This window comes from Hyperolius riggenbachi, chromosome 6 (assembly GCF_040937935.1).
Source record: "Hyperolius riggenbachi isolate aHypRig1 chromosome 6, aHypRig1.pri, whole genome shotgun sequence".
Lineage (NCBI taxonomy): Eukaryota > Metazoa > Chordata > Amphibia > Anura > Hyperoliidae > Hyperolius > Hyperolius riggenbachi.
In genome coordinates, this window is record NC_090651.1 from 176292300 (window position 1) to 176311272 (window position 18973).

Below are 18973 nucleotides of genomic sequence, written 5' to 3' on the forward strand. Positions count from 1 at the left end.
TCCCACCTTGACTAAAGAATGGTTCTGATAGCACTATGTTGCATACTAAATTTGGTGATAAACCTTGGAAAAAGGGCGGAGGGGTTGGCTGATTGTGTGGGTTGGGTCTGGGCTAGTTGATGGGTATTCCGGGCCCTGTGTTTGGCATCCTTCAGGAGTTTGCGTGGATAGTTATGGTCAGTGAATTTGCCTGTAAGTATTCTGGATTGTTCATGGAAGTCCTTAATGTCTGTGCAGTTACGGTGTATGCGTCTGTATTGGCTGTAGGGTGTGTTGGTTGTCCATGGGCGGTGATGATGACTGTCAAAGTGGATGTAATTGTTATCATCTACCTTTTTAAAGTGGGTTTTGGTTTTGATGTGGATGGAATCAGTGAACAGTAGGAGATCTAAATATTCTATGGAATTATGGTTATATTGACAGGTAAATTGGAGTCCGGCAGGGTTGGTGTTAAGGAATTCTAAAAATAAATTAATGCGTGTGGGGTCACCTTGTCAGATAAAGATTAGGTCGTCGATATAGCGGCGGTAAAAAATTATGTTTGATGAAAAGGGGTTGTCAGGAGTGAATTTTAGAAATTCTAGGTAGCCCATTGCTAGATTTGCATATGAAGGGGCAAATGAGCTACCCATGGCTGTGCCTGTTTGTTGGTGGTAATGGTTTCCTGCAAATGTAAAAGCATTATGTTTTAAGATAAATTCTGCACATTGTATTAGAAAAGTCTGTTGGGCGATGGGCATGTCTGGATTTTGGTTTAGGAAGAATTTTAGGGCTGTGAGTCCAAATGGGTGAGGTATATTTGTATATAAGGAGGTGACGTCACAGGTTAACCAAAGGAAATCGGATTGCCAGTTTATATCTTTGAGGAGTTGGATGAGATGTTGGGAGTCTTTTAAATATGACGGAAGTGCCTTAACATGAGTTTGGAGATGTTGGTCAAGAAAACGAGATAAATTGCTGGTTGTAGATTCAATTCCGGAAATAATTGGTCGGCCTGGTGGTTTTATGAGTGTTTTGTGGATTTTAGGGAGAAAGTAAAAAAGGGTGTTTTGGGGTGCTGATTTATAATAAAAGAACGTTCGTTTTTTGTTAAGATACCGTTGAGAAAAGCCGTATTGATGAATGTTTTAAGTTTATTGTTAAATTCGAAAGTGGGATCATGATCTAGCGGAGAGTAGTGATCAGTGTTGTTAAGTAGTCGGTATGCCTCTTCTAGGTAATCAGCTCTGTTCAGTAGAACCACTCCTCCGCCCTTGTCCGCCGGCTTAATAACAAGGTTATGATTATTCTGTAAGGTTTTGATGGCTCTAGTTTCTGATGGGGTTAGATTTGATTGTTGGATAGAATTTTTTAGGGGGAGTTTTTGTAAATCCTCGAGAACCAGGGCATAAAATGTGGGGATAAAGTTACCTTTGGAGCCTGTAGGGTAGAACCTAGACTTTCCTTTTATTTGAGTTGTAATATATTTTTCTGTGGCCATTTCCCCTGGGTCTATGGAAACAATGGGAATGCTGTCATTAGCTGTAATGATCAGGGCTGTATCAGTGTCAGAATTCTGTTGGTTTTTCATGGCAAAGTGGCGTTTGAGGGTAAGTTTACGGATATATGCATTTAAATCTGAGAAGAGTTCAGACATACTAGATGAATTGGTGGGACAAAATGAGAGGCCCTTCTGCAACAGTTCTGTTTCTCGCATGGTTAGGGTATGATTTGATAGATTGAAGATGGACTGCATTTTGGGACCAGTGTCCTTTAAGTGAAGAATCTGTTTCTTTTTTCTTTGTTTTCCTTTTCCTCTGCATCCTCTTTTTCTGGGCTTGGGGGAGGTCGTTTCAAGGGGACTTTTGGTTTCAACAGGACTCTGTTGTCAATGGGGTTGGGCATGGGTAGTAGTAGGGTATTCTGGGACAGTGAGGGGGGAAGATCTAAAAAAGAGGCCGAAATAGTGCTGGTGGTGTCAAGGTTGTCATCTCTACATGGGCTTGCGGCTTGGGCTGTATCTGAAGGGTTGGAGGGTGTAATTGTATTAGTTTCGGGTGAGATTACTATGTCGGGAGTGTCCACCATGGGGTCTTGAGCTGTTTGGGAAAGATCTGAACAAGAAGCTGGAATTTGTGTTGGTGAATCATGCACACTCAGCTGGGAGGCTCTTAGATCATCTGTAGGGGAAGAATTGGGGGTGTGTGCGGTTTCCTCAGGACCAGTGTGATTAATTGTATCATGCCCCTTGAATAGGGTATCAGGATGGGTACCGCTCAAGAATCTATACATGGGCCATTCATTTACTTTGAAGGTTGGTTTATTGGGTTTTGGACCTGGTGTTTTCTTGGAGATTTTGGTTTTGGTGTTGTGGTTCCTGGGGGGTTTGGCTTTGAGTATCTGGGTTGTGTGTGGAATGGATGTGGGTTTTTTTTGAGTTGTGGTGGGGAGTATTTGGTCAACAGAAAGTGTCGTGGTTCCCATGAAGGGAGTATTTTTAAATAATGTTTTTTCCAACATGGTTGTGTGGGCGAAACTGAATTTAGGGGGGTTGTAGGCCGGTGGTGGGGGGGGGGGGGGGGATTGGTGTGGTGGGTGCCTGTATGGGTGGAGGAAAGGTGGGTGGCGGGACAGGGTGGGGTGGTGGGTACAGGGGAAAAATGTTATTCTGGGGTGCCGGAATTTTTAGACTCATCAATGGTGGCGGTAGTGCTGGTGCTCGGGGTGGCGGTGTAGGTGTCAGATAGGCTGGTGGGAATCTGGTCTTTCTTTCCCTTTCTCTATGCTCAGCATAGGCCAGTCTATCTCGATTGAGTTTTCTTAATTTATTATCTCAACACATTACCAAAAAATCCAACACTTACCTTTCGGAGGGCTCCCAACCTCCGGAACCTATTAGCCCCCAGCAGACTGAAAATGATCCAACCCAGTGAACCAAGCCACCACACCAACTCACTACTCCTAGGATCACGGGCTTGTCAAAAGTCCCGCTGCCAGGCCTGTTCCTGTATAACCCAAACAGATTCCTTTCAATCATTTACCATCATTTACCACCAACACTCAATTCACGATCAAACAAAACATCACCTGTGAAACCAAAAATGTAATATACCTAATATCATGCCCCTGCAAACTGCAATATGTCGGACGGACCACCCAGACCACCAGAACCAGAATTGGGCAACACAAAAGGAACATCATTAATAATTATGCACTCCACAGTGTTTCCCGGCACTTTGGCACCCATCACCAAAACAACCCACACCTATTCACTATTACTCTGATTGAATCTCTACCCCCCAACACCACTAACGTTTTTGAGACTTTGCGGCATAGGGAGATGATGTGGATACAGATCCTCAAAACCCTAACACCAACAGGGCTAAATGAGGTCTTAGAAAAAATATTTTGATCCCACCTCCCAAGTGTTTAATTATAGGTAAATAGCTCCATCTATACTTCAAACCTTTTTTATGCTTTTAATGGTCCTCTCTTTTATATCTTTCTTACTCTTGACCACTTTTATGATTAATGTCAATATTTATAGATGTTACTTTTATGCGTCTATGTTTTTATGTATGTATGTATGTATGTATGTATGTATATATATATATATGTGTATATATATATATATATATATATATATATATATATATATATATATATATATATATATATATATATATATATATATACATGTATATGTATATGTATGTTTATTTATTTATATCATCATTACCCACATTTTTATAATAACATTGTGTTAGCATTTTTATCATTGGAGGCCTCTTATGCTCTATCTCATGTATACTTTTATTATATACTGTTGGCATGTTTATATGGTTTTTTAAAAAAACACTCATACTGTTATATTGTACCATTTTTACCGTTTTACACCTGAATCCATATGTATACATGTGCACACCCAGTGACATACATCTTTATACGAACATCCATGGCTAAAAGTTACATGAATTGTCTAGCTGCCACAAAAAATTGCTGAACTGGCGGAGCCGGGTTTTGAACCCGGGTCGTCTGTGTCAGAGGCAGCGCCCTTGACCATTACACTATCCAGCTATTGCTGGTTATCCCACATCCCAGCCACTGTTGGGAATTTCGTAACTATCCCACTGGAGAGATTCACTTCCTGTGCAAAGTTGGTAACAGGAAGTATTTGGTAACACGAGGTGTGACTAAACATTTCCTGATTGGACTTCAGTCCTGTCAGTTTAACCTCTCTTCCCATTTAAAGCAAGCCTCACTTCATACTGACACAGAGGCGCTCAAACCTATTGCTTGACCCACTGAGGTAAGTTACCTTATACTTTATGCTTGCAGTTTATTTTAATTCTTTTTTGTGTCCATATAAAGCTCTATATGCTATCTGGGAATAGACCGTGGCCTATACCCAGCTCTACCATGTAACTGTTTCACTTTGAGACACACAATATGAACCCTCTAATCTGTGAGCATTAAGCCTTAGCTATTTGATTTCTGACATCTAAGCTTGTTTGCATGGCCCTGTGTTTATGTGGGCGGAAAATGTTTTTTTGTAGCAATGCTTTATGAAGCAATTTTATGTTCTCTACCAATTATCTGCTGCGCCAATTGTTGCAATTCTGTGGGTAGTTATTTTGTGTATATTTTGTTTTTATGCCAGTTGTGCTCCCATTTTTGCCTGAGGAAGCGGGGTCACGCCCGCGAAACGCGTTGCATTTGTGGAGTTGAATAAATTATTTGACAATTCTGTTTTATTGAGACTCAAGTAAGTTTTCTTTTTTTTGTAAGAGGGAGGTGAGTCCACCTTAACATCCCCCTCTCCTTTTAAGCGGTTTTTAAAACGTTTTACTCTACTCTGGCGCCTCTGTATACCGAGTTTTTGCTGAAAATACACGTAGAGGAGTACTATTAATATCACTACTTATAAAAGGAAAAATTGGGAAGATGTACAAGGAATATTGTTTCTGTTATTATTGTTAATTTTGAATTTTTAAAATTGAATATAGATTAGACTGTTAATAGGTCAGAAGGAGGACTCTCACTTATCCCTAGTGGATTGGACTATTTATCGGCTCGAGTGAATACAGGGAGAGACCTTTCACCATGGTAAAATGGAGCCCAAGCCATGGGAAATTCCAAAGTATCTATATACCGGTTCTCAAGTTAATGGCAAAATTGCTGCAAGATGTTCATATGGACTATATGCAAAACCCAGCTCAGTATGTGTTAATAAACCTACACTACACTTTGTTAAGTTAAATGCCTACCCTGTAATGCAATTTATACTTGTATCAATAAAACTTATTTGAAAGGAAAGTTGTATGATTAAATATACAGTATATTGGTGTCCAGTTTTGTGAGTGAGAGAAAGGATATGGTACTGGGGTTCAGCTACATCTTTACAGATCCAAGAGAGAGACAGCACTGCAAAGGATTGACTGAAATTCCCTTAAAGTGTGCACAAGACATTTATCTGTACATACAGTTGTGTTCAAAATTATTCAAAAAAAATTACCACAAACAAAGTTTTGGGATAGTGTGCTGTGGATTGATGAAACAAAATTAGATCTCTTTGGGCCCATGGATCAATGCTATGTTTGGAGGAGGAAGTACAAGGCCTATGAAGAAAAGAACACCTTGCCTACTGTGTAGCATGGGGGGGGGGGGGGCGGTCAATCATGCTTTGGGGCTGTTTTGCTTTTGCAGGTACAGGGAAGCTTCAGCATGTGCAAGGTACCATGTATTCTTTTCAGTACCAGGAGATATTGGCTGAAAATGTGACACAGTCCATCACAAACCTGAGGCTTGGGAGGCGTTGGACCTTTCAACAGGACAATGATCCCAAGCATACCTCCAAGTCCACTAGAGCATGGTTGCAGATTAAAGGCTGGAACATTTTGGAGTGGCCATCGCATTCACCCAAATCCGATTGAGAACCTCTGGTGGGACTTCAAGAAAGCAGTTGCAGCGCGCAAGCCTAAGAATGTGACTGAACTGGAGGCTTTTGCCCATGAAGAATGGGCTAAGATACCCGTAGATCGCTGCAAGACACTTGTGTCAAGCTATGCTTCACGTTTAAAAGCTGTTACAACTGGAAAAGGATGCTGTACTAAGTACTAAGAATGAATGTCACTTGGGGGTTGATTAAAACTGATAATGATGTGAGCACAGAAAAGACATTTGTGGTTATTTCATTATAAATGTTATGTTATATTTGTCTGACTTACAAGTGCCTCTTTGATTTAATTGTAAACAAGATGACTGAAATGATCAAAATCAATGTCAAAACACTCAATTTCAGTGGGGGTTGAATAATTTTGAACACAACTGTAAGCTGAATAGTTCATTATAATCATACTTACTAAACTGCTGTACTCCTCATCGTCCATTTCTTTCACTTTTAAGCAGTATGACTGAAAAATAAAATTTGTAAGATATTAAAACCAACTCATGAAACAGAATTCAAAGTAGAATAGCAGTCTAGCATAACACTCAATAAAAAACATTACCCTACTTTTTATTGCCAACGCATTTATCCTACTTACTTTTGTCTCAAAGTAATGTCATCAATGTACAATGTCACCCCTCCCTTCATCAGAGAACAACAGGGCTGTCATCACATTAAATTAATTTGGGAAACGTTATCTTCTTTGCAGTACAGTTATGCCTGGTACATACCATACAATTTCCCATCAGATAGATGGATCGATAATTTCCGACAGATCCAATCAAATTTCTGATCGTTTTTTCCTGATAGATTTTCTGATCACTTCTATGGAAATCAATCAGAAAAATAATTGGAAATCAGATCAGACCTGTCGGAAATTATCTACAGTGGGTTGCAAAAGTATTCGGCCCCCTTGAAGTTTTCCACATTTTGTCACATTACTGCCACAAACATGCATCGATTTTATTGGAATTCCACATGAAAGACCAATACAAAGTGATGTACATGTGAGAAGTGGATCGAAAATCATACATCATTCCAAACATTTTTTACAAATCAATAACTGCAAAGTGGGGTGTGCGTAATTATTCGGCCCCCTGAGTCAATACTTTGTAGAACCACCTTTTGCTGCAATTACAGCTGCCAGTCTTTTAGGGTATGTCTCTACCAGCTTTGCACATCTAAAGACTGAAATCCTTGCCCATTCTTCTTTGCAAAACAGCTCCAGCTCAGTCAGATTAGATGGACAGCGTTTGTGAACAGCAGTTTTCAGATCTTACCACAGATTCTCGATTGGATTTAGATCTGGACTTTGACTGAGCCATTCTAACACATAGATATGTTTTGTTTTAAACCATTCCATTGTTGCCCTGGCTTTATGTTTAGGGTCATTATCCTGCTGGAAGGTGAACCTCCGCCCCAGTCTCAAGTCTTTTGCAGTCTCCAAGAGGTTTTCTTCCAAGTTTGCCCTGTATTTGGCTCCATCCATCTTCCCATCAACTCTGACCAGCTTCCCTGTCCCTGCTGAAGAGATGAACCCGTTTGCAGTTTGCCACAAGCCATGTGGGGGACACAGCAACCATGTGGAAGAAGGTTCTCTGGTCAGATGAGACCAAAATGGAACTTTTTGGCCAAAATGCAAAACGCTATGTGTGGCAGAAAACTAACACTGCACATCACTCTGAACACACCATCGCCACTGTCAAATATGGTGGTGGCAGCATCATGCTCGGGGGGAGCATGATGCTGCCACCACCATATTTGACAGTGGTGATGGTGTGTTCAGAGTGATGTGCAGTATTAGTTTTCTACCACACATAGGCCTCAATTCACTAAGATCATGCTAGAGATAATAAGGCAAGAGAAAACTTACCTCCACACGTGAGAGAGTTATCTTACCTCTTCATTCCTTAAGTTGCCTCTCCTGTAGTTAATTTACCTCCTCTGTAGTTAATTTACCTCCTCTGTAGTTATTTTTACATGCAGCTAATTAACAGCCTGTCTTTAACTCTGGAGTTATTTTAAGGATTGGAGAGTTAATTTAAAGACAGAAGAGTTAACTTTAGGCTTGCCTGAGGTAAAATGTTTCCTGAATACTACACGCCTTATCACCATGGTAACAACTCTAGAAGAGTTATTAAAGACAGGAGATAAGATTAGTGAATTGAGGCCATAGCGTTTTGCATTTTGGCCAAAAAGTTCCATTTTGGTCTCATCTGACCAGAGCACCTTCTTCCACATGGTTGCTGTGTCCCCCACATGGCTTGTGGCAAACTGCAAACGGGACTTCTTATGCTTTCTGTTAACAATGCCTTTCTTCTTGCCACTCTTCCATAAAGGCCAACTTTGTGCAGTGCATGACTAATAGTTGTCCTATGGACAGAGTCCCCCACTGAGCTGTAGATCTCTGCAGCTCATCCAGAGTCACCATGGGCCTCTTGACTGCATTTCTGATCAGTGCTCTCCTTGTTCGGCCTGTGAGTTTAGTTGGATGGCCTTGTCTTAGTAGGTTTACAGTTGTGCCATACTCCTTCCATTTCTGAATGATCGCTTGAACAGTGCTCCTCTGGGTGTTCAAGGCTTTGGAAATCTTTTTGTAGCCTAAGCCTGCTTTAAATTTCTCAATAACTTGATCCCTGACCTGTCTTGTGTGTTCTTTGGACTTCACGGTGTTGTTGCTCCCAATATTCTCTTAGACAACCTCTGAGGTCGTCACAGAGCAGCTGTATTTGTACTGACATTAGATTACACACAGGTGCACTCTATTTAGTCATTAGCACTCATCAGGCAATGTCTCAACTGACTGCACTCAGATCAAAGGGGGCCGAATAATTATGCACACACCACTTTGCAGTTATTGATTTGTAAAAAATGTTTGGAATCGTGTATGATTTTCGTTCCACTTCTCACGTGTACACCACTTTGTATTGGTCTTTCATGTGGAATTCCAATAAAATTGATGCATGTTTGTGGCAGTAATATGACAAAATGTGGAAAACTTTAAGGGGGCTGAATACTTTTGCAACCCACTGTATTTGATCCATCTATCTGATGGGAAATTGCATGGTGTGTACCAGGCTTTAGAAAAAAAAAAGTCTGTTTGCTCATACTTATTAACTGAAATTAGTGGTCAAAAGACATTTTGTGAAACTGTGTGGTACTGTAGCATGTAACTGATAAGCTTCCCAGCAAAGTGAAACACACTGTAGTACCCTCATCAGTAACTATCTAAAACTGTTTTATTAGATTGTCTCTATTTGTCTCTGTAAAGCTGTGTACAAATGGCAGATTAAACTCGGACAGTAACGGCCACCTCTGCCGAGAATGTAGCATACGTACAGCTAATGTTGGGATTGGGGGGAAGTTAAAGAGAAACTCCGACCAAGAATTGAACTTTATCCCACTCAGTAGCTGATACCCCTTTTACATGAGAAACCTATTACTTTTCACAAACAGACCATCAGGGGGCACTGTATGACTGATATTGTGGTAAAACCCCTCTCACAAGAAACTCTGAGGACCATGGTTCTCCTGGCAGTTTATTGTCTGTGAACCTTGTTGCATTGTGGGAAATAGCTGTTTACTGCTTTTTTCAACTGCCAAAAAATCATGCAGCAGCTACATCACCTGCCAACAGTAAAAATGTCACCATGTAATAAATGTCAGAATGTAAATCAGGGATTTAAAATATTTTACAATGGGCAAACACTGACAAAAAATATTTTTCTTTAAAGAGGAAGTCCAGTGAAAATAATGTAATAAAAAAGTGCTTCATTTTTACAATAATTATGTATAAATGATTTAGTCAGAGTCCTACTCTCCGGCTTCCTGCGTGTCAGTCCCGGGGATCTGTATGCACTCGCGTGCGCAGGAGGGGCCGGCATTTGTTAGGCATCCCGCGTGGCGTTACTTCCTTGGGCGTGATGTCACCACGCCGTGTAGTTCGCACAGGCACAGTCACGCGCACCCGGTACCATGCGGACAATAGTACGCATGTGCGTGCTTCTACGCATGCGCAATGCGTCCATGCGTCCGCTTGTGCGCATGCGTGGCGTTCAGTCCTTGGCGCCAAACGGCCTATTTAAACCAGCTAGCCATGAGCATCATTGCTGTCAGTTCATACAGCTTGCTAGCAGTAACCTGTGTCTCTGCCCGCTTGTATCCTGATTGATTTCTGTTGTTGACCTCGGCCTGTTCCTGTTTCCGCTTGATCTCTGCCTGCCCCGACCTTTGTCTGTTTATCGTGTTGCCTGAACTCTGCCTGCCTCGACCCTTGGATTGCCTTACCGTTTTGATTGAACTCTGCCAGCCCTGACCTTGGAACTGTCTGACCACGATATCGCCTGCTGATTCTGTACCTTGCTATCCCATATTGCAGCGTTGCTGTTCTCTGAACCACTGTTGGGACGACCTGGGCACAACCTGGTGGGCACTAGGCAGCGAAGTCCGACATCCCCGTTAGGGGGGTGTTCCTGCTTCCCCCTCAAGGGGTCGTGGGTGAAGACCCGTGGTCACTTAGACTCTGTGCTCCGGGAAGTTCCTTTCCGCAGTGGTAAGGTCAACAGTATTCTCTGTGAAGCTAACAGAAACTGACAGCCAAGATGAACGCTGCTGGGAATTCGCCTGACATTGATATGCTGTGCAAACTGGTATCCGAACTCAGCATGTGCAACAAATCCAGGGTAACTTTGTTCAGCTTCAGACTCAAGTTCAAAATCTACCTGCTGCATTACTGTCTACCGCTGCACCTAACATCACAGTTAACGCTCCCATGCCTGAACCTAAGACTCCTCTGCCAGATCGGTTTTCCGGGGACCGTAGCAAGTTCAGAACTTTTAAAGGAGCCTGTCTGCTACTGTTTTCATTGCACCCCAGAACTTATGCCACTGAACAGGCCAAAGTGGGTACTATTATCTCCCTTCTTCAGAATGAACCACAAGCTTGGGCATTACAGTTGCGGGAACAAGATAATCCCGCTTTGAACACGGTAGAGACCTTCTTTGAAGCACTCGCAGAACTTTATGATGATCCAGCTCGAGTTGCTTCAGCCGAAAGCGCACTCCAGAACTTGCGTCAGGGTCGCAGGCCAGTGGAGGAATACATCTCGGACATTCGTCGCTGGAGTGGAGACACCCAGTGGAATGATGCTGCACTGAGATTCCAGTTCCGTCTGGGTCTGTCGGAACAACTCAAAGACGAGCTGGCCCGGGTGGGCATTCCAGCCACCCTAAAGGAACTCATTAAACTGGCAACACAGATCGACAGGCGTCTGAGAGAAAGACGACTCGAGAGATCAGGTGTCACTCGTACCTCTTGGAACCTTCCTGCTTATAGTGTCTCTCCGTCACAAGCTACTCCTTCCTCTACACCACCTTCTGACCTGGATACTGTAGAACCCATGCAACTTGGACTAGCCGGATCTCCATTGACCATGGAAGAACGCCAGAGACGTAGACAAGCCAACCTCTGCATGTACTGCGGTTCTCCAGGACACTTCCGTAACAACTGCCCTGTGAGACCCACGGGTAAGCTCGAGTCAAGCACTGCAGCGGAGTCTCGTATTCTTCATCCTTCATCTTCTCACGTTCCATTGTCTTTATCTTTACAGGGCCCAAACGCAATAACCCAAGTTAAAGCCATCATTGACTCTGGAGCCTGTTCCTGTTTCTTGGACACTCAACTTGCTCAACAACTACAGCTTCCTACCCATCAAAAGAAGATCCCTCTGCCGATACAACTTGCTGATGGGTCTCTTCTGAGCACTGGACCCATCACTCTGGAAACTTACCCTACACTTGTTACCATTTCCGAAGATCATCAGGAATTTCTTACATTTGATCTGATTCCTTCTCCATTATTCCCTATCATCTTGGGAATTCCATGGCTCCAAGCTCATAATCCAACTATCGACTGGAGTTCGGGAACTGTGAACTTTCAATCTAAGTATTGTCAACAGTTTTGCCTTCCTAAAGCCGGCCAATTAATGTGCCTCAAATCCAGCTTAGAGCCATTGCTTCCTATTCAGTACAAGGACTTCAGAGATGTGTTCGATGAAAAAGCTGCTGACACTTTGCCACCACATCGTCCTTACGATTGTCCTATTGACCTTCACCCCGGTGCAGAGATTCCTTTTGGAAGAGTGTTTCCTCTCTCAGAACCTGAGTCCGCAGTGCTGAAACAATACATTGATCAGAATCTGGCCAAAGGATTCATCCGTCCCTCAACTTCACCAGCTGGAGCTGGGATCTTCTTTGTCGAAAAGAAAGATGGTTCTCTCAGGCCGTGTGTGGACTACCGTGAATTAAATAAGATCACCATTAAGAACCGCTATCCTCTACCTCTGGTCCCAGATTTGTTCCAAAGACTGAGGACCGCCAAGATCTTTACAAAGCTTGACCTTCGGGGAGCATACAATCTCGTTCGAATTCGTGAAGGAGACGAATGGAAGACGGCTTTCCGTTCCCGATACGGACATTACGAATACACGGTTATGCCTTTCGGCCTCTGTAACGCACCAGCTACCTTCCAGTATTTTATTAATGATGTTTTCCGAGACTTCATTGATGTGTTCGTGGCAGTTTATCTTGACGACATCCTGATCTTCTCCTCTTCCTTGAGTGAGCATCGACTCCACGTCAAGAAGGTTTTAACCCGGCTCCGTGTCCACAATCTGTATGCCAAACTGGAGAAATGCGCCTTCGAACAGGATAGGGTACAGTTTCTGGGGTTACAAATCTCCTCCGATGGAATCAAGATGGATTCTCAAAAGATATCCGCCATACTGGAATGGCCAGCTCCTGTTGACAAGAAAGGGGTACAACGTTTTATTGGATTTGCAAACTTTTATAGGAGAATTCATCAAGGACTTTTCTGCTGTTGTTTCCCCAATCACACAACTCACAAAAGCCCATCAGAAGTTTTATTGGACTCCTGACGCCCAGATCGCTTTTGAAAGACTTAAACAGCTGTTTACATCAGCCCCAGTTCTCAAACACACTGACCCATCACGGCCTTTCTTTTTAGAAGTTGATGCATCTGAAGTGGCGATTGGGGCAGTTCTATCTCAACGCTTTGGCCCAAAGAACTTACTTCATCCTGTAGCTTTTTTTTCCCCGTAAGTTGAATACATCTGAAAAGAATTATGATGTCGCTGATCGAGAGCTATTGGCCATTAAAGCTGCGTTTGAGGAGTGGCGCTATCTACTGGAAGGAGCACAACATTCTATTGTTGTTTTTACAGATCACAAGAACCTGGAATATTTAAAGTCCGCAAAACGCCTTCGCCCAAGACAAGCTCGGTGGGCCCTCTTCTTTTCTCGTTTTGATTTCCATGTAACCTACAGGCCTGGCAACAAGAATGTTAAACCTGACGCATTGTCCCGGATGTTCCCAGGAGATCCTCAACCAGAGACGGACCCCGATACTATTCTTTCTCCTATGAATTTCCTTCTGTTACAACCAGAATTACTGGATCAAATTAAACAACAGTCTTCTACACTTCCCGCTGAGCTTACGGAGCAGTTGCAGACACAGGATGGCATTTTCCTCCATGATAACAAAGTATATGTTCCAGCTGATCTGCGGACTACTGTATTACAGCAATGCCATGACAACCTACTAGCTGGCCATTTTGGTGTTAGTAAGACTCAGGAACTAGTCCAAAGACATTTTTTTTGGCCCCAGCTTATTAAAGACGGCAAAGATTTTGTTTCATCTTGCACCACCTGTGCTCGATCCAAGAACTCTCGCCACCGGCCATGGGGTCTACTAGCTCCATTATCCATTCCATCTAGGCCTTGGGACATGCTCTCTATGGACTTCATTACTGATTTACCACCTTCAGATGGGTTCACTACTATCTTCGTAATCATTGATCGGTTTACTAAGATGGCACACTTTGTTCCAATGAAGAGCTTACCGACTGCTGCCGTTACTGCTGAAACCTTCTTAAACCATTGTGTCAAGCTTCATGGACTCCCCTCTGACATAGTCTCCGATAGGGGAGTTCAATTCACCTCAAGATTCTGGAAGGAGCTATGTAGCAAACTTGGTATCACCCTGTCATTCTCATCTGGTTATCACCCCCAGTCTAACGGACAGACAGAGCGAACAAATCAGACATTGGAACAATACTTACGCTGCTTTACATCTGCCTCACAAGAAGATTGGTCATCTCTACTATCCACTGCTGAATTTGCGTACAATAACAGTATTCATGCCTCCACCAAACAGACACCATTCTACGCTAACTATGCCTTCCACCCAGCTATACTTCCTACTATACGATGTGATTCTCAACTGCCAGAAGTTCAACAACGTTTATCCTGTCTTACGGAAAACTTCAAGAGATTGCAGGCCAATCTGAAACAGACTCAACTCAGGGTGAAGTCTCAAGCAGATAGGAAGAGAAGTGAAGCTCCTCAATTCCAAATTGGTGATATGGTGTGGCTCTCTACTGCTAATCTGAACTTGAGGTGTCCATCTAAGAAGTTGGGTCCTAGATTTGTGGGTCCTTTTCCTATAGAAAAACAGATTAATTCTGTGGCATTTAAGTTGAAACTTCCAGACACCATGAGGGTTCATCCAGTTTTTCATGTCTCCTGCTTCAAGCAAGTAATATCAAGCCCTTTTAAGAACCGGTCAGTGGTGCCACCTCCTCCTATTCTCATTGATGGAGTTGAAGAATTTGAGGTAGAAAAGATCCTAGATTCTAGACTCAGTAGAGGTTCACTTTATTATTTAATAAAATGGAAAGGGTTCGAGGTGGAAGAGAACTCTTGGGAACCTGCATCTAATATCCATGCACCCAGATTAATTAAATCTTTTCATAACTTACATCCTGACAGACCGGGTCTAAGAGGCATCCAGAGGATGCCGTTGAGGGGGAGGCAATGTCATACTCACCGGCTTCCTGCTTGTCAGTCCCGGGGATCGGTATGCACTCGCGTGCGCAGGAGGGGCCGGCATTTGTTAGGCATCCCGCGTGGCGTTACTTCCTTGGGCGTGATGTCACCACGCCGTGTAGTTCGCACAGGCGCAGTCACGCGCACCCGGTACCATGCGGACAATAGTACGCATGTGCGTGCTTCTACGCATGCGCAATGCGTCCATGCGTCCGCTTGTGCGCATGCGTGGCGTTCAGTCCTTGGCGCCAAACGGCCTATTTAAACCAGCTAGCCATGAGCATCATTGCTGTCAGTTCATACAGCTTGCTCGCAGTAACCTGTGTCTCTGCCCGCTTGTATCCTGATTGATTTCTGTTGTTGACCTCGGCCTGTTCCTGTTTCCGCTTGATCTCTGCCTGCCCCGACCTTTGTCTGTTTATCGTGTTGCCTTAACTCTGCCTGCCTCGACCCTTGGATTGCCTTACCGTTTTGATTGAACTCTGCCAGCCCTGACCTTGGAACTGTCTGACCACGATATCGCCTGCTGATTCTGTACCTTGCTATCCCATATTGCAGCGTTGCTGTTCTCTGAACCACTGTTGGGACGACCTGGGCACAACCTGGTGGGCACTAGGCAGCGAAGTCCGACATCCCCGTTAGGGGGATGTTCCTGCTTCCCCCTCAAGGGGTCGTGGGTGAAGACCCGTGGTCACTTAGACTCTGTGCTCCGGGAAGTTCCTTTCCGCAGTGGTAAGGTCAACAGTATTCTCTGTGAAGCTAACAGTCAGTGTTTGCCCATTGTAAAAACAATTACATGGTGACATTTTTACTGTTGGCAGGTGATGTCGCTGCATTTTTTGGGGGGATGGGGGGGGGGGCAGTTGGAAACAGCTGTAAAGCTATTTCCCACAATGCAGCAAGGTTCAGAGACAGGAAACTGCCAAGAGTACGTACTCAGAATTTCTTTGTGGGAGGGGTTTCACCACAGTATTGTACAGCGCCCCCTGATGGTCTGTTTGTGAAAAGGAATATATTTCTCATGTAAAAGGGGGTATCAGCTACTGATTGGGATAAAGTTAAATTCTTGGTCGGAGTTTCTCTTTAAGGATTAAGAGGCATGGCATAGAGGCTCCTCTAAAGCTGTGCCTCCCAAACAACCCCAAATGGCAAATGACAATCGCATACACAAGCAGTGTGTAAAGGTGGCCACACCATATCATTTTTTAAATATCTTTTTAATTAAAGAATAAATCTTTCTGATTGTAACATCTCAAAAATCTGACTTGTACCACACACAAATATATTTTTTCCCCCAATTATGAAAAAAATGATTGAAAAATCAGCAAAAAAAATTTTTGATCTGTAAATCAAGTAATTGACAATCTACAATTGACAAAAAAAAATCTTTTATTGAATTAAAACAGGAAATGTTGTTATCAGATTTCTCAAATGAATGAAAAAATTTTTTTTTTCGATTCTTTGGGACAACCAATCATTTTTATCGAATTGCTGTAAAATTGTATAATTTTATTGTATGGTGTGTGGCCACCTTAAGAAGCAAGTGCTGCCCTTACTGGCTGCAAAGGTTTTGTACTGCTTGGTAACCACAAGCTGAACGCTATAACGATCACCCCCCGCGGAAAAGAAAAAAATTCTCGATTGGATTTAGATCTGGACTTTGACTGGGCCATTCTAACACATGGATATGTTTTGTTTTAAACTATTCCATTGTTGCCCTGGCTTTATGTTTAGGGTCATTGTCCTACTGGAAGGTGAACCTCCGCCCCAGTCTCAAGTCTTTTGCAGACTCCAAGAAGTTTTCTTCCAAGATTGCCCTGTATTTGGCTCCATTCATCTTCCCATCAACTCTGACCAGCTTCCCTGTCCCTGCTGAAGAGAAGCACCCCCCGAGCATGATACTGCCACCACCATATTTGACAGTGGGGGTGGTGTGTTCAGAGTGATGTGCAGTGTTAGTTTTCCGCCACACATAGCGTTTTGCATTTTGGCCAAAAAGTTCAGTTTTGGTCTCATCTGACCATAGCACCTTCTTCCACATGTTTGCTGTGTCCCCCACATGGCTTGTGGCAAACTGCAAATGGGACTTCTTATGCTTTTCTGTTAACAATGGCTTTCTTCTTGCCACTCTTGCATAAAGGCCAATTTTGTGCAGTGTATGACTAATAATTGTCCTATGGACAGATTCCCCCACCTGAGCTGTAGATCTCTGCAGTTCGTCCAGAGTCACCATGGGCCGCTCGACTTCATTTCTGATCAGCGCTCTCCTTGTTCGGCCTGTGAGTTTAGGTGGACGGCCTTGTCTTGGTAGGTTTACAGTTGTGCCATACTACTTCCATTTCTGAATGATCGTTTGAACAGTGCTCCGTGGGATGTTCAAGGCTTTGGAAATCCTTTTGTAGCCTAAGCCTGCTTTAAATTTCTCAATAACGTCATCCCTGACCTGTCTGATGTGTTCTTTGGACTTCATCAACAACAACAACAACAACAAATTTGTAAAGCGCTTTTCTCCCGTGGGACTCAAAGCGCATAAGCATGGCTCTGACCATCGTGGTACAGAGGAAGAATTTTATAAATCTGGAAATGCCAGGCTAAACAGGTGGCTTTTTAGTCTGGATTTGAATAGCTCCTGGGATGGTGCTGTCTTTACTGGGTGTGGTAGGGAGTTCCAAAGAGTAGGGGCAGCATGACAGAAGGCTCTATCTCCAGATTTTTTGAGGTGCACTCTGGGAGTGACCAAGTTTATAGAACTTGCTGATCTGAGGTTGTGAGAGGTGTGGTGCAGCTTCAGCAAATCCTTCATGTATCCAGGGCCCAGATTGTGCAGGGATTAGAATGTCAGCAGTCCAATCTTGAAGAGTATTCTCCATTCTACTGGTAGCCAGTGCAGTGAGCGAAGGATCGGTGTAATGTGACAGTGGCGAGGCTGGTTTGTTAGCAATCTGGCAGCAGCATTCTGCACTAATTGCAGGCGACGCAGGTCCTTTTTGGGGAGGCCAGCATAAAGGGCATTGCAGTAGTCCAGCCGTGATGTGTTGAAGGCGTGGACTAGGGTTGGAAGATCCTCTGGGGGAATCAGATGTTTAATCTTTGCAATGTTCTTCAGATGAAAGAAGGAAGATTTAGCTACAGATGAAATTTGGTTTCTGAAACTCAATTCCCCATCGATTAGTACGCCAAGGCTGCGCGCAAGGTTGGAGCTGTTTATGTCTGAATTCCCAATCCTGATTGGTGTTGCTTTAGGATAGAGCTGTTTTGATGGCGAGTGCTGGCTTTGGACAAACAGGACCTCAGTTTTGTCAGCATTCAGTTTCAACCAGTTATCATTCATCCATGCCTGTAGCTCAGCTAAGCAAGAGTTTATTTTTGGGGTAGGGTCTGTTCCACCAGGTTTGAAGGACAGGTATACACACAAAAGAAAAGAGACGGCACACTACTGGCTGCAAACTTTTGCTGTATTAGGAGGACAAACACTACATGTTACGGATCCAATGATCCTTCATCAGGTGATAAACAGCAATGACAAGTACATGCATGTATAAGTACATCCCATATGCAAGCACCCCACCCATTCAGGCTCCGCCCAGGGAGCCATTAACTCTAAAGTCCCAGGTCTCCAATAAAAATCCACACGGTCATATGGCACTCCTATACGGCTACCAGAAAACAAACATCAATGACTGACCGTGAACCAGGTACTTCCGAGAGAGGACTACCATAAGACCACCTGTGAAAAAACGCGTAATGTTATAGCATGCTGCATTGATAAGATACAAACAGGTCACGTTACACATTGCACATTGCACTGTTGCCCCAAACCCAAATAGATCATAATGACAACATGTTTTATAAAAAGCTTTTAAGTGGCAATCTCTCATTCATCCCTCTAGGGGTCACAACATCTAACGAGTAGATCCACTTTGCTTCTTTTTGCTTTAATTTCTTCTCCAGGTCACCCCCCCTATTAGGCAAGGTCACCGCTTCCAAAACGCACCAGCGTAATTGTGCGGCATTATGCCCTCCATCAAAAAAGTGCCTCGCCACCGAAGTGTCATAGCACTTGCGTTCTCCTTCTGCATATTTCGTAATGGCACGCTTGTGCTCCTGTATGCGGGTCCTCACTGTTCTAGTCGTTTCTCCCACA

General features: G+C 43.4%; 1 protein-coding gene across 1 annotated transcript in view; it reads right to left on the bottom strand.

The window, feature by feature from the left end:
- LOC137521243 (PRKCA-binding protein-like) overlaps positions 1-18973 on the bottom strand; it is a 329979-nt gene that overhangs the window by 120036 nt on the left and 190970 nt on the right. The window contains exon 5 of the mRNA XM_068240230.1: positions 6342-6392. Within this exon, the coding sequence (XP_068096331.1) occupies positions 6342-6392 (51 nt within the window). The remainder of the gene's footprint in view (positions 1-6341; positions 6393-18973) is intronic.